The 25,040-nt window shown below is 41.6% G+C and overlaps 1 protein-coding gene across 5 annotated transcripts in view; it reads left to right on the top strand.

Moving 5' to 3' along the window:
- NRCAM (neuronal cell adhesion molecule) overlaps positions 1-25,040 on the top strand; it is a 107,019-nt gene that overhangs the window by 16,846 nt on the left and 65,133 nt on the right. For all 5 annotated transcript variants that reach the window (XM_077807781.1, XM_077807782.1, XM_077807780.1 and 2 more), the window contains 3 exons: positions 7,861-8,045; positions 10,248-10,379; positions 24,411-24,554. In XM_077807781.1, coding sequence (XP_077663907.1) covers positions 7,861-8,045; positions 10,248-10,379; positions 24,411-24,554 — 461 coding nt within the window. The remainder of the gene's footprint in view (positions 1-7,860; positions 8,046-10,247; positions 10,380-24,410; positions 24,555-25,040) is intronic.

Genomic DNA, 25,040 nt, shown 5'->3' with positions numbered 1-25,040 from the left:
GAAAGTACTCATAGCATAATGCTAGATGTCATAATGATAGACATTGTTAGATGCACAGAGACAAGCAGATAGAAACTAAAAACCGAGGTGTTTGTTTTCAAAACATGACACATATATTTGGATAGTGATTGATTAAACACATATTTAGGACATAAATGAAACAACCGTTATTATGCTGGCCAACCCTTGCACATCACAAAACTGCTGCACAAACTCAGTAGTATTGATTGTTTATGTACAAGAGAGGCCAGGTAGTAGAATAGCATGGGTGCTTCAGGCTACACTTGGGATGCATCTGCAGAGGTGTAGGGAAGGAAGAGTTTGTTGTCATGTTCCCGCTCCATGCCTGAATCAAGCCAATGCTCGTGTTCCCTCACATTTGTGATAACTAAACTCTCTGAAACTATAGAAACAAGTAAGAACCTGCTGACTTGATCTTCATCTACTGATAATAGCTGGCAAATCACTTGTGTGGGAAACCTTAGGGCCACATTCTATCCTGCCTCTGTCTTTTCTTTGTAAATTAATTTGTTAATTGGTATGTATTTATGTTCCGTTAATATTGTGTTTGGTTGCCCCCACTGGTATCTGTATGCACAGGAAATCACAAAATACTTTTATCATTGAGTCTACCAATTTGATAAATGAATTTTACCTAACACATCCGTTTTTAACTCTTAATAAGCAATTGGCAGAGAAAGGTGCAGAACTGATTTGGTGCAGAACTAGAAACATTCTATCACTCGTTGAGACTTCTGTGGTTCCCTAAGATAAAAAAAAAACAGTCCGTGGCCCATGTTAGCATAAAGTACACATGATTGCATCAAATGGGGTAAAATTTTGAAATATTAACCAGGTACACTGTGTCTCGTCTATTTCCATGGTGGTTATTTATTAGTAGATAACAGTACATGTGGAGCCAAATTCTGCTCTGTTATGCTGGTGTAAACCAGTTACTTCTAGTTAACACCATCATTACTGAGAGCACATCTTACTGTATATAATTTTGGATATTAGATTTCTAAATGGCTATCTGCTTTGAATTATTTATATTTGAGAGGTGACATTCTACTGGAGAAACAAATATAATTTTTTACGTTTATACTTTTAAAAATAGTTCTCCATAAGTTTGGTCAGCTCAGATGTGGTGTTAAAACAAACAATTTGCTATTAGCATTTCAAAATCTCAATACATTACAGATCATCTGATATTTTAGATGTGGGCCCAGAACTTCAACTGCAGCCAAAGAGCACTGAGTGCAGCTGAAAAGAAGGGGTGGTTGGCCTCCCCGAATACAGGGGCTGCTCTGCGATGGGCTCATCCCCAGCACATTTAGGCCTGGTCTACACTACAAAGTTAGGTCAATGTAAGTCACCTCGTGTCAACCTATTTGTGCATGTGTCTATGAACAAATTTATTTCTGGATGATGTAAGTGCCCTGCTACAGTGAAGCAGTAAAACTGCCTCCCTGAACAGTGTGGAGTCCTGGCTGACCTACTGAGGTTGACAGTGTGAGTATAGACAATATGTGACCTGTGTCGACACTAACAGATCTCCAGCAGCTGTACCACAATGCCCCATTCCCTGCGGCAGTGACTGGTCTGGTTTCAATTGTAAACTCTACTGCCCAGGAGTCACGGAGACGGCAAGTCATTCCCCTGCCCCTCCTTTAAAACTTCAAATGTTTTTGGTATGCCTTTTCCTGATTGCCCACCTTTGCAATACACCTATCGGCTCATCCTTGTTATATGCAACTGCCCAAGTTACTGTGTTGGCTCCATGCCCTGCTACTTGGAGTAGGCAGGAGATATTGAATCTCCTGGCCCTGTGGGGAGAAGAGGTTGTGCAAGCACAGCTGTGGACCAGCCACAGAAACCCTGACCTCTACAAACAGATGACAGGGGGGATGCTGGCAAAGGGGTACAGCAGGGGTCAGCCACTGTGCCCTGTGAAAGCAAAGAAACTTCTCCGGGGATATAACAAGGCCAGGGTGCACAACATTTGATCTGATGGCGCCCTGCAGACCTGCCCCTTTTACAATGAGCTGCATGCCCTACTTGGTGGAGACCCCACTAGCGTTCCACAGACCACCACGGATACCTCAGACAAGGCTGATACAGAAACCCCTACTGTGAACATCGAGGAGGAGGAGGGGGATATGCAGTGGGGGGCTCCAACCATGCTGGAAGCCAGGACCTGTTTGAGACTCCGCCTCAAGTCTAGCCAGTCCCACCAGGCAAGCACAGATGAGCATGATGAAGGGGAAGGGAACTCAGGTAAGCGTGTGCATGCATCTTTCCTCACAGTGTTTAAATTTAAAGATGGAGCCCAGCCCAGCCCCAAATTAATAAGTCACAGGTATCAACTTTCCATTGATTTACTCACATGCGAAGAGGTAGAGGTACAACAAACAAGTTGAGTTGGCAGCTGCTTTTTCATTCCCCGGTTGGCTGAGGCAAGTGGGAAAGGGCAGGATGCGGAGCACTTTGTTTATGTACGTAGGGATGTCCATTTTATCCTTCTGAGAGATCTCAATGAAACTTCCAGGGAGCTACTCTGTACAACTGCAAAACAGGGAATAACTGGCTTAGGTGTAGTATTCCAGAAAAGGATCTAAGGGCTATATTGGATCACAAATTGAATATGAGTCAACAGTGTGATGCAGTTGCAAAAAAGACTAATATTCTGGGATATATCAATAGGAGTGTTCGAAATGGCGATAATTGTCCTGCTCTACTCGTCACTGGTGAGGCCTCAGCTGGAGTACCGTGTCCAAGTCTGGGCGCCACACTTTAGGAAAGATGTGAACAAATTGGAAAGAGTCCAGAGAAGAGCAACCAAAATTATTAAAGGTTTAAAAAACTTGAACTATGAGGAACTTGAACTATGAGTTTAACAAAACTGGGCATGTTTAGTCTTGAAAAAATAACACTGAGGGGGACCTAATAACAATCTTCAAATACATTATGGGCTGTTATAAAGAGGACAGTGATCAATTGTTCTCCTTGTCCACTGAAGTTAGGTCAAGAAGTAATGGCCTTAATCTACAGCAAGGGAGATTTAAGTTAGATACTAGGAAAAACTCTCTAACTAAGAGGATAGTTAAGCTCTGAAATAGGCTTCCAAGGGAAGTTGTAGAATTCCCATCATTGGAGGTTCTAAGAACAAATTGGACAAACTCCTGTCAGGGATGTTCTAGGTTTACTTGAGCCTTCCTTAGTGCAAGGGGCTGGACTAGATGACCTCTCAAGATCCCTTCCAGCCTTACATTTCTATGATTCTATGATGGGTCTTCTCAGGTAGCAAACTCAAATGCTGCAGACCTTGGCTGACCTGCAGGTCCAAAAATCCAAGATTCCCCACCCTAGGTAGTCCTTGGAGAACTCTAGAGTCACTGCTCCCTGCACCCCGCACATGGCATCACGGGCCTCATATTTACCCGTACCACTCCAAGCTAGGGGACAGCAAGGAAAATCACAATTGTTTTTGTTTCAACTCAAAATGGCATTTCATTTTTGCTATTTGGCTTAAAATCATAAACAATTATGTTTTAAGTCAAAATGAAATGAACATTTTCAAAGATTTTTGTTTTGGAAATTTCTTGTGTGAAAAATTTCAGGTTTCTGGCCTGCTATACTATAATTTATAAAGTACAAAAAATAATATGGGTTTGCTTAATATAAGGTGACCAAATGGCAAGTGTGAAAAATCAGAACAGAGGATTGGGGGTAATAGGCCTCTGTATAAGGAAAAGCCCCAAATATCGGGACTGTCCCTATAAAATCGGGACATCTGGTCACCCTAGCTTAAGAAGACAGATGCTGCATATATGTGACATTGACCTGTGAGAACCATGGTTGGTGTTGTATAGCCACAACAGACTGCATGTGTGCACTCAAATGGACAGAAATGTTACCTCCTTTTCCAATGTTAAAGTTCCACCCCTTTAATTTATGTTAAACATTTGTGTTACATTATCAGGGTTTTTTTCCCCCCACATTGTTTTTCTATAATGTTTTTCTCACTCAATAAAGTTCTATCTTTGGATAATAAAATTATCTTTATTAGTTCACAACACATATTACAGAATGCATGCTGAAAGCAATCAGTACTTGTAGATTTACAGCATGTGCCATTTAATTCATAGCTACAGGAAAACACACTGTCATGCTTATAAATGTGCAGCCAGCGCTACACAATTCTTAGCAGCACTCAAAGCTCTAGGACCAGAGAACACTTCAGCACAGAACACAACTGTGCCTGACCAGTAAAGTGCTCTTTCAAAGCCTTCCTCAAACATATCAGTCCACACTGGGCTCTTGTAAAGGCCCTTGTGTCTGGCTGTTCAAACTCAGCAGAGAGCCACTCAACCTCCACCTTCTACCCTGGCAGCAGCTTTTCCCCTTCGCCTCACAGATATTATGCAGGACACAATAGAGAGCTATAACCATTCCTTCACTGAGACCCAATCTGTGATTAAACACCACCAGGGTCCCTTCAGTCTACTAAAAGCACATTCAGTTGTCATTCTGCACCTGCTGAGCCAGTAGTTGAATCCGTGGGGCTGTCAAGATGGCCAGTGTGCAGCTTCGTGAACCAGGAGAGCAAGGAGTAGGCTGGGCCCCCCCAGAATCGCTGTTGGCATTTCAGTATCACCAATGATAATCTGCTGGTCAAGAAAACAAAAAGTCCCTGCTTGCAGCTCTCTGAACAGTCCTGTGTCTTTAAAGATGGAAGCGTCATACACCTTCTCTGACCAGCCCACACTGATATCAGTGAAGCTTCCCTGATGATTCACCAATGCTTGCATAACCATAGAAAAGTAGCCCTTTCTGTTATACACTGTGGCAAGGTAGGCTGATACCAAAATAGGGCCATGCATGCTGTGTATTGCTCCACTGCAGTCAGGAACCTCATTGCTGCAGTGGTGGGAAGTTGACCCCTGTCTCCCAGAGATGCCTGAGCAAGTCATTTCTATCCCACAACATGAAGCAAAAATTTCCTAAAAGGTATTGCACTGGATAGCGGTATGTGGCACACTGGGATACCTACTCACGGAGCACCACACTTTGCATTGACACAAGCATTCCTGGTGAGTATGTGCAATAACCGACATAAGCAGCCAAGTATGTACTCGCCCAAATGATATACAAACTTCAACGGCTGTATGCCAAAGTAACTTGTATCGACCAAAGTTTGTAGTGTAGACATGGCCTTGTTGGGGCACAGGAATGGCCTGCTATGTCTCCTTTTCCTCTGTCCATTTCCTCTAAACCAGCTTTTGAGGAGTGGATGATATCAGAACTAATATTGTGGCTCTGTACTATTCGAAGATCCTTCCTCTATTGATGATAAATCCTTTGGTGAGCCAGATCTGTCTGGTAGGGCACAAAGTGTCTGGAGTACAACCAAGTATTGGAGCTATGGTCCCTATCCAGAGTAATGCTGGTTGTGATCTGATCAGCTCTCACAAACTAAGCAAGAATGATATGGCCTGGTCAGTGCTCAGATGGGAGACCTACAAGAAGTAAGTGTCTCTCTTCCTTCTGAGTCGGTTGTGACTCAGTGCCCTTTAATGTTGTTAGATGATATAGTTGTGCTACAGTTGTAGTCTTTAGGATGAGATTTAAAACTGAAGCCCTCCCCAGTTAAAATTATGTGACACTTTTTACAGAAGATAAGGGTGTTAATATTTCTTTTTGGCCAGGACAAATTTAGGGTTATGTAACTTCATTTGGCCTACCTATATTCTTTCTGCACTTTCAGTAAGATACAATATTCCTGGTAAAACTTGTGTAGATACTTGCACTGTGCTGTTAGGCCTACTCCTAACAACTCCCGTTGAAGTCAATGGTAGTTTTGCCAAACATTTCCTGTGGAATTGGGGCCTTAAAGAGCTGTCACAAACCACCCCAGAGGTGCCTTAATTTCAATATCAATGAAGTGATTCCTGGGTGTACACAGTAGTTGAATTTTTTTCCTCAGAAAAATACAGTTTTGTCAAAATAGACATTTTTTACACGAAAATATAAATTCTGATGAAAAATTTCTACCTTCCTATGGGAAAAGTCAAAATGAACATTTTTTGTTTTGAATTGACATTTATGAAATGAATTTTTTTGTTTCAACTCAAAATGGCATTTCATTTTTGCTATTTGGCTTAAAAACATAGACAATTATGTTTTAAGTCAAAATGAAATGAACATTTTCAAAGATTTTTTGTTTTGGAAATTTCTTGTGTGACAAATTTCAGGTTTCTAGCCTGCTATAGTATAATTTATAAAGTACAAAAAATAATATGGGTTTGCTTAATATAAGGTGACCAGATGGCAAGTGTGAAAAATCAGGACAGAGGATTGGGGGTAATAGGCTTCTGTATAAGAAAAAGCCCCAACCATCGGGACTGTCCCTATAAAATCGGGACATCTGGTCACCCTAGCTTAAGAAGACAGATGCTGCATATAGGTGACATTATTATTGAAAGCTACCTTCTTCTTTGAGTAGTGTCCCTATGGGTGCTCCACTGTAGGTGTGCTTGTGTCTCTGCACTGCTGATCGGAGACCTTTGGTAGCAGTATCTGTTAGGCCCGAACATGTCCTGTCTCTTCTCATGCCCCACCACGAAGCGACCCCCCCTTAGTTCCTTTTCAGCCATCCCTGGCTAGAGATGGTGCCATTTGCAGCCCGTTTGCTATCGTTAATTTCTTTAGCATTCCTAGTAGTTAGTCTCCTTAGTCTTAGCTGTAGTCTTTCTTTTTGTTTTCTATACCCCAGTCAAAAAAGGAGACTCTATTTTCCCCCTTTTTCCTCTATTTTCCCCTCTCTAAGTCAGTCTCAGGCTGCATTAGACAATGTTATCAGATTGGCAACATGACATCTCCAGATACTATTTGTGCGTATGCCATGAGGTCAATCTCTTCATTCGTCACCTTCTTCAGGAATGTCCCTATCTCAGAAATCTGTAGAGCGGCAACGTGGCCGTCAGTTTATACCTTCACAGAACACTATGCAATCACTGGGGACTCTGGCCTCCGATGCCATCTTCGGTTCCACGGTACTATCATCAGTAACTGACCTGACTCCAAAGCCCCAGCCCTTGTGGGATACTGCTCAGGAGTCACCTACAGTGGAGTACCCATAGGGACGCCACTCAAAGAACAAGTAGAACAACAACAACAAGAATTTACTCACCTTCTGCAGTAATGATGGTTCTTCAAGATGTGTGTCCCTATGGGTGTTCCACAACTCACCCTCCTCCCCTCTACTTTGGAGTTCTTGTCAATGACTCTGCAGTAGAGAAGGAACTGAGGTGGGTTAGCCCAAGTGCACTAGTTGGCCTCAAGACGGGGCATGAGGGGAGATGGTGCATGTGTGGACCTAATGGACACTGCTGCCAAAGTTCTCTGATCAACAGTGCAGGGACGCAAGCACACCTACTGTGGAGCACCCATAGGGACACACATCTTGAAGAACCATCATTACAAGGTGAGTAAATTCTTCTAAAGTAACATGAACATCAAGTTGCCACCACAAATAAATAATCATAGTTTAGATAAAGAACATTCACGTATGTATTTGAAACTTTTATTAGAGTCATTAAGGTTGTAAATTGCAATTGATTCAACATTATTCTGTAATTATTAAATCAAGGAAGTTTATTGATGTTAGTGAATTTACTGGAAATGACAGAGTAATGCTGGAACATTTTCCACATTTGTTGGTTATCCCCAAAAACCTGGGTTGAAGTTCTCAGTACAATAATTATCTTCACAATACAAACATGAAAAATTAATGGATTGAACTCTTAACCTCGCTTTTACCCCAGCTCTTTAATCTCATCTGTTTTTTTCTTTCTCCAGACCCACACCAGTTATCCGCTGGATTAAAGAAGGTGGAGAACTGCCCATCAACAGGACATTTTTTGAAAACTTTAAGAAAACTCTCAAGATCATAGAGGTTTCTGAAGCTGATTCTGGAAAATACAAATGTGTAGCAAGAAATCTATTAGGTTCCACTCACCATACCATTACAGTAACTGTCAAAGGTAATGCTAAAATAACCCCAAATTTTACAATGTCAGCATCCCAATGCAAAGTTATATAGTAATATATTTTATCAGGAAAATATATTTCAGTAAATCGTATTTACAAGGATGAATGATAAATGTAAAATGAACTGAACATTAAATCGACTAAGGTTTCCCACAAGACAGACTTAAGCATGTCTAGTCTTTAATTTTTATGATGGCCTCATGTTAGTATGTGGTGGTGGTTTTTTGCCAAACAGCTCTGTGGTGCTAACTTGAAGCTATCACTTAGAACACTGGTTCTCAAACTTTTGTACTGGTGACCCCTTTCAAATAGCAAGCCCCCTTATAAATTAAAAACATTTTTTAATATATTTAACACCATTATAAATACTGGATGCAAAGCGGGGTTTGGGGTGGAGGCTGACAGCTCGCAACCCCCTATGTAATAACCTCGCAACCCCCTAAGGGGTCATGACCTCGCAGTTTGAGAAGCCCTGCCTTAGAAAGAATTCCATTAATGCAATACTAACTGGTACCTATGGTGAATTTGGTCTAGGCTTTCTTTCAGTGTCATAAGAGACTGCTCCCCCACTTCCTCTGCTGCTCCTTTCCCTTCTGCTGCTCCTCGTCCTTCTCTCTTCCTTTCTCTCTTTTCCAGGGGTGAAAGTAACTGAGGACGCTTACTGGTACAGGGCCGGGGCGGCTTTGGCCCCCGGAAGGGACGGGGCCTCAGGTGGAAGGGGCAGGGCTGATGGGTCAGCATCCCCCAGCCAGCCCTTCCAGACTGCGTGGCCCACGCTGCCCGGGGCTCCCGTGTTGATTTAAAGGGCCCGGGGCTCCGGACGCCGCTGCTGCGATGGGGGGGGGAGTGGGGAGGGAGTGCATCGGTGTCAAAGTGCTGCCGCAGCAAAGGACCCTCCTTAAAGCACTGCCACGGCAGCACTGTAATATCCTGCCCCTTCCCCCCCCTCCCCCCCCCCCGTCGGTGGCAAAAGGGGCAGGGACTTTACTGTGGGCTGGGTATGGGCCGGTGCGGGTTCTTACCGGTACACAGTACCGGCCCCTACCAACTCACTTTCACCCCTGCTCTTTTCCTTCTCTTCATCCTCCTCTGCCTCCCATCCCCATTCTCCTTCTCTTTTCCCTTATCAGCCCTTCCCATCTTCCCTCTTTCTTTTTTCGTATCCCCTTCTGGTTCTACCGAACTAATTTTTACTAGGTTTTATCTGTCCAGTGGTATTAAAGACACTTCAAATATATTGGTATTTGAAGTGTGCCTGATGGCTTTTGTTTGAATTAGCTAATGTTAGTTGATTATTCCTCACCTGGCAAATCAGTCACTTCTTTTAAATAACCTACTAATGTTTGTTAACAACTCTTGATACCAGTTTACATTGATGTTGACTTTGTTTGGTTCAAGATGGTTCTGTGGGTATCAACCACTTCCTTTTTAAAAAATAAAAAGATAAATTTTCCATGCACCTGTGTCCACGAATACAAATGCATTATTTATTTATTTTTATACAAAATGTGAAAAAATATGCTGTTTGCATAGACTTACTGCAAAGGATCTGCTGATAGGCACACAGAAGTTATTTTTCTTGTAAAGAAATCATCTCTTGTCCATTTTCTCTCTCTCTCTCTCTCTCTCTCTGTGTTTGTCAGCCAATCCCATTAAAATCACTGGAGTTTTTCCATTGATTCAGTGGGGCCAGGTTTTCACCCTAAATCTGTTTCTCCTCCCCTACCTGCTTGAGTCACTCAAACTTACTCTTCCCCATTATCAGTCCCTCTCTTCCTCTTCTATGGATAGCCTGAGGACCAGGGACGCCTCAAAAGTTATTAGAAAGGCTACTGTACTAATCCTTTTACAGAAGCCAGAGTCTATCATCTTTTGCTGTCTTTAGAAATACAGATTAGGATTAAAGCCATTGATGTGTATTAATCGAATTTACTTAAATTCAGTTAAGAATCACATTTTGTTTACTTGAAAATTTTGATGCAGACAGCTATGCATGCTTTATGATTTATTGTCCATCTATTTGTCCTAATGGCTTGTGTCACTTGTAACCTGAGCTAATCAAAACATGATTTTACCTGTAAATTATTCAGATATAAAAATCAGCATTTTTGCCAGTTATAGCTACTGGGCTGTATGACCTTCTGAAAGGAGACCTGTAACATTAATGATTGTTGTGTTTTCTTTCCTGACCAAAGCTGCTCCATACTGGATCACAGCACCTAGAAACCTTGTGTTGTCTCCTGGAGAGGATGGAACCCTGATCTGCAGAGCTAATGGCAACCCCAAACCTAATATTAGCTGGCTAACAAATGGTGTGCCTATAGCAAGTAAGACTTTTAATAATCTTAATGGAGGATGAATAAAAACACAAACCAATAAAGATTAGGGACACATAAGGGATATGAAACTTGTTCACATATGAATAATTATTCCATATTTAAGGATGTTTTTCCTGACATTGAATAATAAATGCATATGTCATGAAAGAAAAATGCTACTGTGCATGAAGATGAAACAGCAGAAATTACCTCTAATGTGCCCCAATGTGCTGAAGCTTCCAAATTTTACTGTTTTGAAGTGGGCAACTCAGTATCCTGTTACGCTGTCTGCTAGTGTAATACTCATGGAAATGAGGTCTTAGTAATGAGACTGTGATGTGTTCCACTGACTGGAGATATCAGAGGGATAGAACTGCTAATCGTATTGCCATTGCATTGTATTAGATCTCTTAAGATTCATATCTACTCAGTTGCATCCCCACAGGAAAGTTGGTTCTGTGTAAGAACTGAAAAGAGGGTAGGAGGTCAGAAATAAACCTCTGTGGTTGTATTACGCACCTCTGTAGGGGTTAGAATTTGGAATATGTACTAGCCTTCCAGCTCTCAGCAGTCAAAGGCTGTAGTAAGGCTGTGTGAATGAATCAGCAGCTGTCTGGAAATCAGCTTGTGGCAAGTAGGTGTCAGAGGAGATGAACCCCTAAGGCAATGAAACAACTGATTCTGTGTATGTGGATAAGAAAAGCTCTGTGAATTGATGCCCCAGTCACTCATTTGTTAGCAGTGTTATGACTGGCAGCACAATATGACGGATGCAAGACAACCGCTATCTATAGCACATCTGTTCTTGAGGAAGACTTACACAGCAATATTGCAATATGCTGTCAATTCTTCTTATATTCAGCTTATATTATATCATATAATCACTGCTGGTCCTTCACCCTTTTTTCCTCATCTTTCCCAATGTAACACTTAAGATAAAGCCAGACAACCTAACCAGCTGCTTTGTCAGAAATGATGATAGTGTTCTGAAATTCTGCCGTCTTGTGCTGGCACTTTAAAGATTTGAAAGTGTAGTATGAAAGGGAAATTGCTGAAGAAGTTGAAAAAAGGTAAGAAGTAGTTCAAGTAAAGATCAGTGAAAGAGTCAGCAGGGCTTCCAGGAGTCAGAGTTCATCCCAGGAAGTTGCAAAAGAGAAAAGTAAAACCTTACCAGATAGGTTTGAAACCTGTTGGAAAATGAAGAGAGACAGCTGGTCTGAGGAAAACAGCTAATAATATGACTAAAATGGAGACTATCAGGAGAAGCTGAGGGATAATGCTGTAAGCCAGACATCTGCGTGAGAGAAGGTAGAAAAACTCACCAGGGAAGTGGTGTGGGACATGTAGATAAATATGATTTGATTAAGATTGTAACATAGGTTTTAAAATGCTGGGTCATGATGGCTTACTCAGTTACATAACCTTACATAACCTTGAGGTTAAATGGTAAATCTCAAAGCGTTCATAAGTGTGCTCGATACACTCAAATAGGTCGACAGCTGATAAAATAACAAATACATTTTATACCCATTTCATAATTTTCTTCCTTTACTTTCTCCTGCTGTTTCGTTTCCTTTTCTGCCCTATATTTATGTAGATTTTTTGTCCTGTCAGCCCTTACAATTCATCTGGCCCCTCCCACTGCAGGCTCCACTCTCACCCAGTTGTTCAACTTTCTCTTCTATCCTTCTTGATTATTCCAGTCTTCCTCCTCTGATAATCAGGATCCACCTCTATTGCATACTGATGTGTCACTGGTATCTTTGGAAGTTCAAGATCTCTCTCACTTCTTAGCAGGGTTCTGTCCCCCCTCCACCATCCCTCTTTCCTTAGCAGCTGCAAATATTTAACTGGGAGTTTAGCTGACTGCTGCAGTGCAAAGTGTAACTAAATGACAGGGCATCTGAGGGAGTGCAGGAGATAAAGGGAGGCAAGTGACAGAGTGCTATACTTGTGAATTCTGCAGCTTCTAAAAGGAAAATGTTCCAGTTTAAAATAGCTGAAGCCAGTCTGTGGGATTTGCAAATGCACCATGCCCTCTTTTTCACTTGGCGTAGAAAATACTCATGTGGGCAGGGTCCCACTTGCTTCAAGTTGAATTTTTAATGTATCATTGTAAAATGATGAAACTAAAGCAGCTGGTTGGGCTGCAGGGCAGTGCTGGAAGAGTTACACCCGTGGCACCATTTCAAAGCGAAACTGCTATGTTTGAATTTCAAAGAGCTTCTGTCACCAGAGATCCCACAATGCACCTTCTGTGGCCCAATAATCTGTTTGCAATACTTTTAGTTTTCTATTGGAAAACACATCTGGGAGATGGTTAATGCTTCCGGTTTTGTTTTCCTATTATAGTCAGACAAGGGATGGGGCAGTGTTGAAGAGAAAGCCACTCACCCATGTTTCAGTTAAAGGAAAGGTCCTAACATCAAGGAGAGGGAGAAAGTTGAAAGGCAACATCATGCAAAAAAGGGGGAAAATAGTGGGCACTTAAAAAAATTAATTAAAAAAGAGTAGTGGCTAAAATAATCACCCTCCCCCCCGCCACCAGAGTCTGTTACCTGGTATGAACATCTTTTTTAAAAGAAATAAATTTTAGTTCATTTTTAGTTAATGATCACATTTTTAAAAGGAAAACAATTTTATAATTACAGTAATTTGCTGGAATGATAAGGGCCTAATCTTGCAATCCTTACTCACATGAGTAATCTTTATATGAGTGGTCCAGTTGAGGTCAATTACGATAATTCACATGAGTAAGGGTGTCCAGTTCAGACCCTGACTCTGCTTTGCCTTGTGCTTCAATTAACACTTGAGTTCTGCATTATTCATACTTCTGCACAATCTTTAGGTTTTATGGTTTAAATGTTCAACATGGGTTTACAAAAGGGAAATCTTGCATAAAGTGCCTAAACTTTTAAGGAAGTAATTATCCAGATTAATTGGAAGGGGAACCACTGACATAACTGGACTTTAGAAAGGTACTTGTGATACTGCACAAAAGACTAATTTATTGGTTCAGTGGTTTATAGTACAGGCTGAGCTATTAAATATTAAACACACACATTTCAAAATTAGAGGACGAAGTATACTGAAAGAAACTGATGATCTTCACTTGATATGCTCTTTACATGCTTATATCATTTTTCACATTAAAGTGATATTTTTATTCAGTCTCTCTTTGTAATCACATAATACATTGAATTGAAGACAGAAAGGATAACCCTTTGATCTCTGTTCATGAGAATGTTTCATAATCCTTGGTTAGGAAAATTCTTAGTTCTTATTATTTTCCCTGAATTTTTACACACACACATGCACTCTGCTGGTCCCAGCCACATGAGTGTAGGATGGAGGCTACTGGGCTCTGATATTCTGGAGGAGACCAGTCCCATAAGAGAATGAGATGGGCTGTCAGTGCCAGCATGCACTCACCATTCCAGCCATCATTCCTGCTAGAGTTGTGCAGATGGGCCAGGATCTGGCCTAATGAATATAGCATGGATGAAATCCATTGAAGCTGGGTTTTATTTAGTGCATACAGTGTACCCAATGGACAGTGGTTGCTGGTGCCCAAAATACGTGGTGGGGCTGCAAGTAACAATCTGTCACCCTATAGCCTCCACCTCCTACCATTCCCTGTAGGTTGACCCTATTTTCAGAGTGAGAACCTGGAGTACCAGTTAGGGAGGTCTCAGGCAGCTGGTTTTCAGGCAAATAAGAAAGGGTTGGTGGAGGAAGAAAAGAGAAAATAAAGGGGCACTCTCTTCTGTCTTCTGTCCTCTCTCTCTTGGAGAATGAAAAATTGTGCTGGCTTACAGTAAAGGGCAAGGTGAGAGAAAACAGTATTCATTCTTCTTAACATTGTGTCCCCTCGTTGTTCTTTCCGAGTCCCAACTTCTGCTCCTCCAATATAGCTCATACCAAATCACCTCTCAGCTACTGTCTTCGCCACCACGCACACCAACTCCCAGTTCACCCACACCCTCATTGAGCAAATTACTTCTTTACTCCCTTCGCTCAACCCTGCAAACCTGGCCCTTCCACTGCCCAGCTCAGAACTTCTCCAAGCCCTGCTTAGTTACCTTTAACACTTCCCCTACTCCTCCAAAGTACATAATCCAACTGCAGGCCAAGAGTCCCAGCTTTTCTCTCCTAGTTTTTTCCCACAGAACATATGTAATTAAAACAACACCTTGACTAAACCCACCAGAAAGACTCTAGTCCCATAAAATAGTGTAAATACATAATGTGACATTTAGCCACTTTGATCAAAGGTCTGAGAAAGTAGATCTGCACAAAGCCCTGAGGACCTACTGATTTTGGTTATGATGGACACTCGGGGCCCTCAACCATCAGCCCCTAGACATTTAAATCTAGGCACCATTACTCAGAACCATCAGTCTTAAACCTTGGGATAGCATATAGAAAAGAGGCAGCCTTTCAAGTTTCCAGGCCCAAAACTATGTAGAGTGAATTATACGTTGTCACAGGGTCCACTCCTGGCAGGTGGCACCTGCCCCTGGTGGCTTTGGGGATTAGCTCCTTCCAGGTATGGTTTGCCTTGGAGGACTTTGATACCCCAGAATGGGAGGACCAGAGTGACCTGGCCGGAGGGCAAGTCACGAAGAGGAAGCTGCAGCTCCTGGAGTAAGATTGTCCTCTCTCACCCTGCGACCTATGTGTGAAGAGACCTCTGGCTGTCTTTTCACATGTAGGCCACAGGGTGAGAGAGGACCATCTCATTTCAGGAGCTGCAGCTTTCTCTTCATGACTTGCCCTCCGGCCAGGTCACTCTGGTCCTCCCGTTCTGGGGTATCAAAGTCCTCCAAGGCAAACTATCCCAGGCAGTCCACTCTCTGCTGTCTGGTCCATGCCACCTCCCCAGTGGCTAGTAGGAGAACCTGGGCCTGCAACTCTCATCAGCAACCAAGATGTGCCTATCCCATACCTTGTAGCATTTTCCATGAGCCTTTCCTGTCTTTCTCATTCTCCCTGATCTCTGGTTTACAAGCCCAAACTCCCTCCTCCTAGGGAGTAACTGCAGGCTACTCTCTATAGGCCAAACACACCTCCCTTCTCCCAGAAAGTGACTGCAGACTACCTCCCTGCAGTTCATTTTTGCTCTTAGATCCTGGGCTTTATACAGGGTTTGTGTGAGGTGGACACCCCATCACAATCTCTCCTCCTCAAGATTGCATCCCTGGAAGACACAGGTGTCTCCTGCCTGGCATCTGCCATAACTGGGCCCATAAGTCATCCATCTCTTGCTCAAGGTCCCCCACCATGAGCAGCAATCTGCCTTTCTCCTCGATGGTGTCCTGATACTCACTTCACTGCAATTCTAAATCTTCTACAGCTTCTTGTAAGGCATGCTTGGCTGCTCCTAATTTCTTCTGCAGCATCTTTACTTGCTACACAGAATCCCCCAGCTCCCTTTCCCTCAGGGTCTGAGTTCCCATCATAGCCTCCCTCACTTCTGTGTTCGTTCCTGTGTCTATTTGGGCCTTCTCCATCCCAATCATTTTATCTTCTGATCCCTTTTTTCCTATCTCATTCGGGTCCATGCTATCCTGTTTGCTACCCCGTCCTTTCTTAAGAGGGCAGTGCCTTCTTATATGGCCGATCTTGTTGAACCCAAAACAAACCTTTTTCTGTGCCTTGTCAGCTGGCCATGCTTTGACCTTCGACATTGGTGAGGCCTCATCTGGAGTACCTATTCGACATTGGTGAGGCCTCATCTGGAGTACTGTGTCCAGTTTTGGGCCCCACACTACAAGAAGGATGTGGATAAATTGGAGAGAGTCCAGCGAAGGGCAACAAAAATGATTAGGGGTCTAGAACACATGACTTATGAGGAGCGGCTGAGGGAGCTGGGATTGTTTAGTCTGCAGAAGAGAAGAATGAGGGGGGATTTGATAGCTGCTTTCAACTACCTGAAAGGGGGTTCCAAAGAGGATGGCTCTAGACTGTTCTCAATGGTAGCAGATGACAGAACGAGGAGTAATGGTCTCAAGTTGCAGTGGGGGAGGTTTAGATTGGATATTAGGAAAAACTTTTTCACTAAGAGGGTGGTGAAACACTGGAATGCGTTACCTAGGGAGGTGGTAGAATCTCCTTCCTTAGAGGTTTTTAAGGTCAGGCTTGACAAAGCCCTGGCTGGGATGATTTAACTGGGAATTGGTCCTGCTTCGAGCAGGGGGTTGGACTAGATGACCTTCAGGGGTCCCTTCCAACCCTGATATTCTATGATTCTATGATTCTCTTGTCTAGTCCTCTCTCCTGGGCTCACCTTCACCTTACAACTCATATATGTCCTCCTTAGGTGCCCCTGCTGACCGCAGGCAAAACATGCCCCTCCCTTTCCTGTTCTCCACACAGGTTGGACTCTTCGGGGGTTTCTTGTTTTTCTGCATTCTGGGTGAGGCTTCTCTCCCCCATACAGGTAGGGGCATTCTCTTTTTCAGGTGTCCCCTTCACCTGGAGGCATAACACTCCTTTGGCCAGGCTTCTGCCCTCCTGACCCTAGTACCTCTTTTCCACTCTCTGCAGTCTCTGCTAATTTCTTCCTGCATGAGCTTAAATAAATACAGTGCTGTTGAGCCAGCTGTGTCAAATAGTTTTGCAGGTACCAATGTGCCTCCCACTGTCTCTGCTCATACTTCAGCAGGATCTGGATCCGTTCTGGCTGTTTGTCAGTCCCCATCTGCAGGGGCGAAGACTCTGGAGTCCAGGCTGGGAATGTATAAGTGCCTTCAGCAAAAAAGGCTTCCACCTACTGTGACTCCATTTTCTCTTTCCCTTTTTTCTGTTATTGCCTTCCACACTCCTCTTGTATCAGGTGTGACCACCTTATACTGTCCCTCATGGTCCACCACAATCTCTTACACTCTCCTTTTATAAGGAGTAATCGCCTGTCCGCATTCTCCACCACGTCACGAGTCCACTCATTGCAGGTAACACCTCCTCCTGGTGGCTCTGGGGATTAGCTCCTTCCAGGTGCTGTGCCCTCCTCTGTCAGTCTCTTCACCCGTCATTATCTCCCACCCTCTGGCATCTCTCATTCCAGGAGTTGCAGCTTCCTCTTAGTGACTCAGCCCTCTGGCCAAATCACTGAGGTCCTCCCCTTCCAGGGTATCAAAGTCTTCCAAGACAAGCTGTCCCAGGCAGTCCACTATCTGCTGCCTGGTCCACGCTACTTCCCCAGGGGCCTGCAGGGGAACCCAGGCCTTTGCTCTACTCCAGGTTCTAGCTCAGTGCCCTTTCATCAGCAGCCAGGGTCTGCCCTATCTCATACCTTGTTGCATTTCCCCTGAGCCTTTCCTGCCTTTCTGGCTCTCCCACCTCTCTGGTTTACCAGCCCAAACTCCCTCCAACCAGGGAGTAACTGTAGGTTTCCTATCTCTATAGCCCTAAACACACCCTCTTCTCCCAGGAAGTGACGGCAGACTATCTCCCTGCCATCCCTTTGTACTCTTGGATCTTGGGCTTTATACAGGCCCCTCCTCTTCCTGTCCAGCTGAACCTCAGGTCTAATTAATCCCATCTCCCTGGCTTCTCCAGGTGTAGCCTAGGCAGCTAATTGGCCTACCTGGCCACCTTGACCCTTTCAGGCCTTATGTGGGGTGGATACCCCATCATACACCTGTGTCGTGTCTTGAATCACAAGTACAGTCTTTACATAATATAAGTGTAACATATTCATTGCAGCTAAAACCTATATGCAGGAGAACAGCCATATCCAGCACTATCTGTAGCTTTTGGATGTTCTTCAAGATTAGTTTCAGGTAGAGCATGTGAGAAACGTGGAGGTCACAAAGATATGGATTATTCCGGTTATGATGCCATCTTGATTCAGCCAGTTACCAACAGAATTTACTTAAATCTAATAAGCACTAGGACATTCTTCTCTTACTCTGTCCTTTATTTTATATTTACTGTCTTGTCCCCATTCTATCCTTTCAACTATAGCTAATAAAAGGCATAGTGTCACCACAATTATGCAAATAATTAACAATGATCTTATTTGACTTTTATGGTTTCAGCTCCCTTCAGCAATACTGGATCATACATTTATAACTTTAAGTAGGGAAATGACTGACAAGTAATGGATATGATCACAACTTTTACATATTGGTTATGAATGTGATCCTCTGGAGGAAGAGGCATGTAGGATGAAATAAATAGCATTACTTTTAGCATTATTGGCTGTAAGACAGATGATACTTTGGTCATTCCAAAATTTGCAAACCCTACATGAGGACTAACAGCATTCTGCATGAAGGCTAGACAATGGCCAAGTATTTCAATTTATGTCAATAAGAAAGACTGCTTATCATTATTATATTATCTCATCAGAAACAACAACAGGATCTACTGTGTCTTCAGAATATTGCTCATGTTTTAGTTATCTCTGAAGTTGGTCTTAAGCACCATCTGTTAGGGATCACATATATAAGAGCTATGATTGACATGCGCCATAGTGTTTACATTCACTGCAAAATGTGCATAATCTATGAGAAATATTTTTGACAATCTGGGCTCTACAGTTATGATGAAATATGTTCAGTGTCAACATTCATATCAAGTATCTGTTTCTTTGAATGATTAATTTTCTACCCTGTTGCAAAATGATACCATAACAGCTTTTTAAAAAAGATGAACAAGAGATTGTGAATTATCACAGTTTAACGACATTACCTTCTGTTGCTCTGATAGTATCAAGCATCGAGTATAAGTACACTATTATGTGTCCCAACACTATCTTATTGGCCTCTATTTGGGGGTTGAAAAAATAAAAATTTATTTCTGAAAGGTTTATCAGAAATCATACCTGCTCGCTTTAAAAGCATGGAAGAAATTATTGCTCTTGATTCATAAGTGTACTGTGTTAAAGAAGATATTGGCATCTAAAGGCAATTAGAGTAATTAATGTTGCTATTCTGTCCCAAAGAGAAATTCTTCTCCACTTCTACTCTGTGTTTTTTATGACATCTTATTGATCAAAGTAAGATTTCGCTCCAAGATGAGCAGAACGACAAGGTGTACGTTTTGTCAACAATATGTGAAAAAGCAGCTTGGTTACTGTGTTTATTTCCTTTCTAGTATATTGGGTTAGCTTTTAGTTCAAGGGAGTCTGCCACACAGCATCTGAGCATGTCATCAACATACTTGTTATCACCTTCACTATCAAACAGAAACACAGTTAACAGCCTACCCTACAAAATATGGTTGTGTTCCAAGTAGCATATTTCTGAGAATAATTTGTGTAGTATCCTGGGCCTGCATTGCACTTTATGGGCAAATAAAGACACAGTCCCTGCCCTGTGGGTCTAACAGTTTAAATAAACATAGCTGAGAACATTTAATACTGGCTGTTGTATGATATTAATATTTGGTGGCTTCTTCATTTCAGACATGGAAATAATTTGAGGAAGTCACTCAGTGATTCTAGGAGCACTCAACGGCTTGACCATTATCATAGTAGTAATAATAATAATAATTAATACATCATAAATTCATAGAAACCAGAGATGGAAAAATACATCTTAGGCCATCCAGCCCATCTCCATTCTCGGGGTTATTCTCTAATGGACATCTATTACATGTTTGACTAGTCGAATGTTAAACATGTCAGGCAATGTAACTTCCCCCCTTTCCTTGGCAAGACTATTCAACAGCATTTTAGGGCCTGATCCAAAGCCCATTGAAATCAGTGGACAGACTTCAATTAACTTCAGTGGGCTTTTGTTCAGGCCCTAATATTTTATTGTCAGGGATTTTTTCTTGGTAATCAGGGTACATTTTTCTTCTTTTCTTCTTTTGACTGCTAGTTATCTATGTTTATACGCAATGTACTCAACTAACTGTTGCTCTGAGAATCATAAATTTGAACTTCCTGAATTTTGTACGTATACAATCTAAAGAGTAAATACATCTCATCAGAAAAGTTAGAAATTTCAATGAGAAATGGCAAAAACAATTCTGTGGAATTTTTTTTCCATTTTTCACCCAAGTCTAACCATAATGTTGCTTTTAATCAGTTGTATCTATAATGTTGCATTTACTTTTTTTACAAGAAAATAGAATGGTGCTACTAAGTCCAATCAATTAAATATATTATTGTAAGAAATGTCCAGTGCTATCCAGTGGGGGATATCATGCAAAACTAGAACTGGATGTGCAGTCTAATGATGATGATAGATTCAGATCAACATAGGGGAGACTTATGGTGCGGAATGACTAGCTAAGATGAAGGAAGTGTCTGACGTAGTATATAGCTTTCTTTGTATTTGAACATGCTGTATTTATTTGCATATTTGGAGAAGCACATAGAAAGCTGATTCAACATACAGAAAGCAAATGTGCACCTAAGGGTGTTGCAAATATTGGGAGTGGCAAAGCATTCAGGTCTCAGTTCTGCAAATACGTAATCACGTGTGTAAGTATTTTCAGGATTAGGGTTTCAGTAACGTTGTGGAACCAAATGTGGGCTTGTCGGGGACAGATATTTACAAGTTTGTCTAGAGCAACAGAATTCCTTGAGCAAGTCCTGATCATTCCTTTAGCAGAAAGTTGCACACTGTGTTTAAACAATATGCAGCTTCCTGCTGCTTTTGCTATCAATGTTTCTAACTCAAATTTTGTCTAACATGCCAGTAGTCCATGTTCTGAACAAAAGTCATGATTCTCACTCTGATCATCTACATGGGCAGGTCCCTTATGCACAGAGTCAGCTGAGCTCTGCTTGAGTTCAGGGGTCTGTCCACATGGATCAGATTGCAGGTTTGGGGCTTAAGTCCATAGATTCGCTGAAGTTCTAAAAAGTAGCCAGCTTTTAGATAGGACTGCAAAAAGCAGTCAGATTTGACTGTTCTTTCCATACACTGACATCTCAAACACAGCTGAATGGAATTTTGACAACCTGCCTCCCCCTCACCTCACCACACCTTCCCCACACAAGTTAACTTTTGAACTGAGTCTTAATGTGAGAAATTTCATCCCAAAAAGTAATTTGTTGGAGAAAGTTATAAGCAACAGAAAATGGCACATATATTAAATGGGGCTTTCAAAGCTACCTATAGCATCATTATCATAAACGTGTAAAAATGAGCTCATTTTCAGTTGCTTCCTTCCACAGAGGTCAATGTGACTTACAAATTATCAAATATGTCACAAAACAGGTCTTAGAAGGCAAATCCTTCCTGTTGCTTGCAAAAAATAGCCCATTTCCAAAAATAATGTCATCATTTTTATGTGCTACTGGTACATCTTTGTAAGTCTGTGGTAATTGCCCAAAGTCAGTTAACTGTTGATGAACACAGTAAAAGAATCATAAGTCTTATGAATATTACAGAAACTCCTAAATTATATTCCAGTAGAGTCAATCTTTGATTACATGAATTCCTAAATCAATCACACAGAATAGACACATTCCATAGGAAGAAGATTTTTTTTTAAGTAAACTGATATGGTTTTGCCAGTCAACTCAAAGTACTTCATCCTGTAAAAGGGATCTACACTGGCAGAAATATGTGCCTGGAAAAGTTCTTTTGCAAGATCAGGGCCTAGCACAGTAAATATGCCCTCAGAGATTATATTGAGACCTTGATTTAGTATTTAATTTCAGGGGCTGGAAGGATTTATTTCACTTCGTGAGTATGAAATGTCATCATAAAATTAAGATCTTTGACATAGCATGTGAACATGTGAAACAGCATGACTCCTTCACATTTTTAGTAGGGCCAGTATTGGCGACCACTGTTGCCAACTTTCACTTGGTAAATAAGCGCCCTGACTTCCACAATAAGCCAAAAATCAAGCTAATCCCATTTCAAAACAAGGCCAAAATGAGCCAATCCCTAAGAACCCTAACACTCTATGTGACTAGACCCCCTGGTGTGCAGTCTGGGACTCTGGTGAGCTTGCTGTGCATCCCTGACTGTCTCCCCTGCTTGCCCCACCTTGCCCCTGCTTGCCGGGAGCCAATCAAAAAAAAGAAACAACAAGCTACAAGCCAAAAACTAGCCAACAAGCAACTCACAAGGCAATTAAGCCAAAAACAAGCCAAATTTCTGTGGGTTTTTTTGCGGGTTTGGCATGTCTGTTGGCAACAGGTTTTGAACCAGGCATACGTAGTACTAAAGAGAGGAGGATTCTCTGAAGTAGAGGCAAGTGTTGATGTTGTGACCAGCCAAGCAGCCAGGTAGTTAAGCCAGTTGAAAGATAGGTGATGGGCAGAATTAAGGCAAAATGGGTCTTGAAACAGAATATGAGAAGACCAGAAACTTTTGATACAAAAGGGAAGCAAAGCAAATTTGATTACCCCCCCAGCAACAGAGTGATGGTGGCCCAGAAATAGGAATGGAGGTGGACTGGACTTGAAAAGGAAACCATTCTTGAGCCTGGAATTGGATAGGAAAAAATGTATTTAGAAAATGATTTAGTTAAATTGGTGAAATTTCTTTGTGAAAACTAAGCCTTGCAATCAGAGTGAGATGAGAGCCATTTGAGCAGAGGAAAGGGGGTCACACTGAGAAACAGAACTGGACCAGAGATATTTCTAGTCCACTATCTTGTCTGTCACAGTTGTCAGTACCAGATGTTTTAGTATAAGGTTCAAGGAAAACAACCCATAATAGGCAGTTGTGAAATAACGTATATGGGAAATTAATTCCTAATTCCTCTTAGTTAGAATTTAGGTTATGCCTTGAAGCATGAAGATTTATATCATTTTAAAAAAAATCCTTGCTAATTTGGCAGTGGATGTTCTTATTATCCATATAAATGGTTACTTTTTTTAACTTCTCCCCAGCTCTTGGTCTGAATTATATCTTTGGCAATGCGTTCTGCAGGCTTAATTATGCTCTCAAATTCACAGATAATATCAGGGGATGCAGACCCAGGAGATATCGTCAAAAATGTGATGTCTGCAAATACATTAAACTGCATTTTGGTGTATTTATATGCAACAAAATTTGACAGGCTAGATTCTATTTTCAGTTTCACCTTCAACTCCTCCCAATTTATTGTGGTCGTGCAGGGATAACTGAGCAATATTTGGCCCAGTAACTTCAATAATATGTCTGTCTTTTACTCAGCATTGTATATTTCATCCCAAAGCATCCCATGCCACTTCTAGAACTCAGCAGCTGTTTAATCGCATGCAGCAGCACTACAGAACAGTTTTGAACTGGCAGTGCTCGTTCAGAGGAAAGAGTGCCACCTACTGAATCACTAACACCACTTCCATAAATGCTCCTAGCTTGTTGACAAAGAACTCCTTCCCAGTAATGCATCTGACCTGTTATAGTTTCATTTGAGGTAATTTTCACATGGGGAAAGCTATTTTTTATTTTATGTTTTTAGACATATTTATGTTTAAGAATAGCAGAACATGGGAACAGTTTGAGTTCTTAGAATATTCTAAAGTCCCCCCATCTTTATAAATTCATTTTCTTTTGGCATTAAGAAGAAGGTTTTTTCTTATCCCACTCATTACATATCTGTGTCTGTATCTTTGTTTGTCTGAATCATACATACATCAGTATATTTTTGTATGTTTTCCTCTTCAAATTACATGGATCATATGCCTTTGGCATTAATCATAAAAGAACAGTGAAGGTATCCAGTTTGCACTGAATAAGTATAGAATCTGGATAACTTCCTAAATCACAAAAACAACAAGGAGTCTGATGGCACCTTAAAGACTAATAGATTTATTTGGGCATAAGCTTTAAAAGCCCACTTCTTCCGTGCATTTTTTACCCAGGAAAGCTTATGCCCAAATAAATCTGTTAGTCTTTAAGGTGCCACCGGACTCCTTGTTGTTTTTGTGGGTACAGACTAACACGGCTACCCCCTGATACTTGACACCTTCTAAATCACGTCATGATATAATGGTGAACCACTGAAGGGAAGTCTGGGAAGATGGAATCAAGAAATACTTCTGTCTTTCATAATATTTCATTCCCTTCACAAATATAGTACTCATCTTAATAACAATTTAAGAAAGAATAAATACACTTTTTTTAACCCATATAGTTGCCCCAGAAGATCCTAGCAGAAAAGTAGATGGTGATACCATAATTTTCTCTGATGTGCAAGAAAGATCAAGTGCTGTTTATCAATGCAATGCCTCTAATGAATATGGATACTTGCTGGCAAATGCATTTGTGAATGTTTTGGGTAAGATCAATCTTTCATTTTTCATCTGTAACTTAATTAAGAGTTGTTGACTAGTAAATTTTCCTGATATTGTTTAATCTAATCCAGACTTTCTGCAATGCTAAGTAACAGAAAAATATTGCTGGTTAAATCAACATAAAAGTTAATAAAATAAATCTTTTATATTGCAAGTGATTATGAGTACTGATCAAACCCCTATATAACACAGTTCTTTCTTCTCCTTCATATATGGTCTCCACAGAGCCCCACTGAAGGGGTTGCATGCCCAGCCATATAGCTACAGAACTTTTTTGAGTAGAGTGTGAGCATATCCCTTGAGCCCTCACGCTACAGATGAAGAGCATAGATACCCCACTCTCTCTAACTTCCTCCCTCCCCTTTGCTGATGCAGGCAAGAAAGCATCTTGTCCCCTTTCTCTGTTAGTTCAGGCCAACAGAAATAGCTGTAAAGAGTTAATTAGTACTAGGTTTAAACTAATGTTTCAT

Source organism: Eretmochelys imbricata, chromosome 1 (assembly GCF_965152235.1).
Source record: "Eretmochelys imbricata isolate rEreImb1 chromosome 1, rEreImb1.hap1, whole genome shotgun sequence".
In the NCBI taxonomy this organism is placed as follows: domain Eukaryota; kingdom Metazoa; phylum Chordata; order Testudines; family Cheloniidae; genus Eretmochelys; species Eretmochelys imbricata.
Note: the sequence above shows the minus strand (reverse complement) of the source record. Positions and strands in the feature narration are given on the sequence as shown.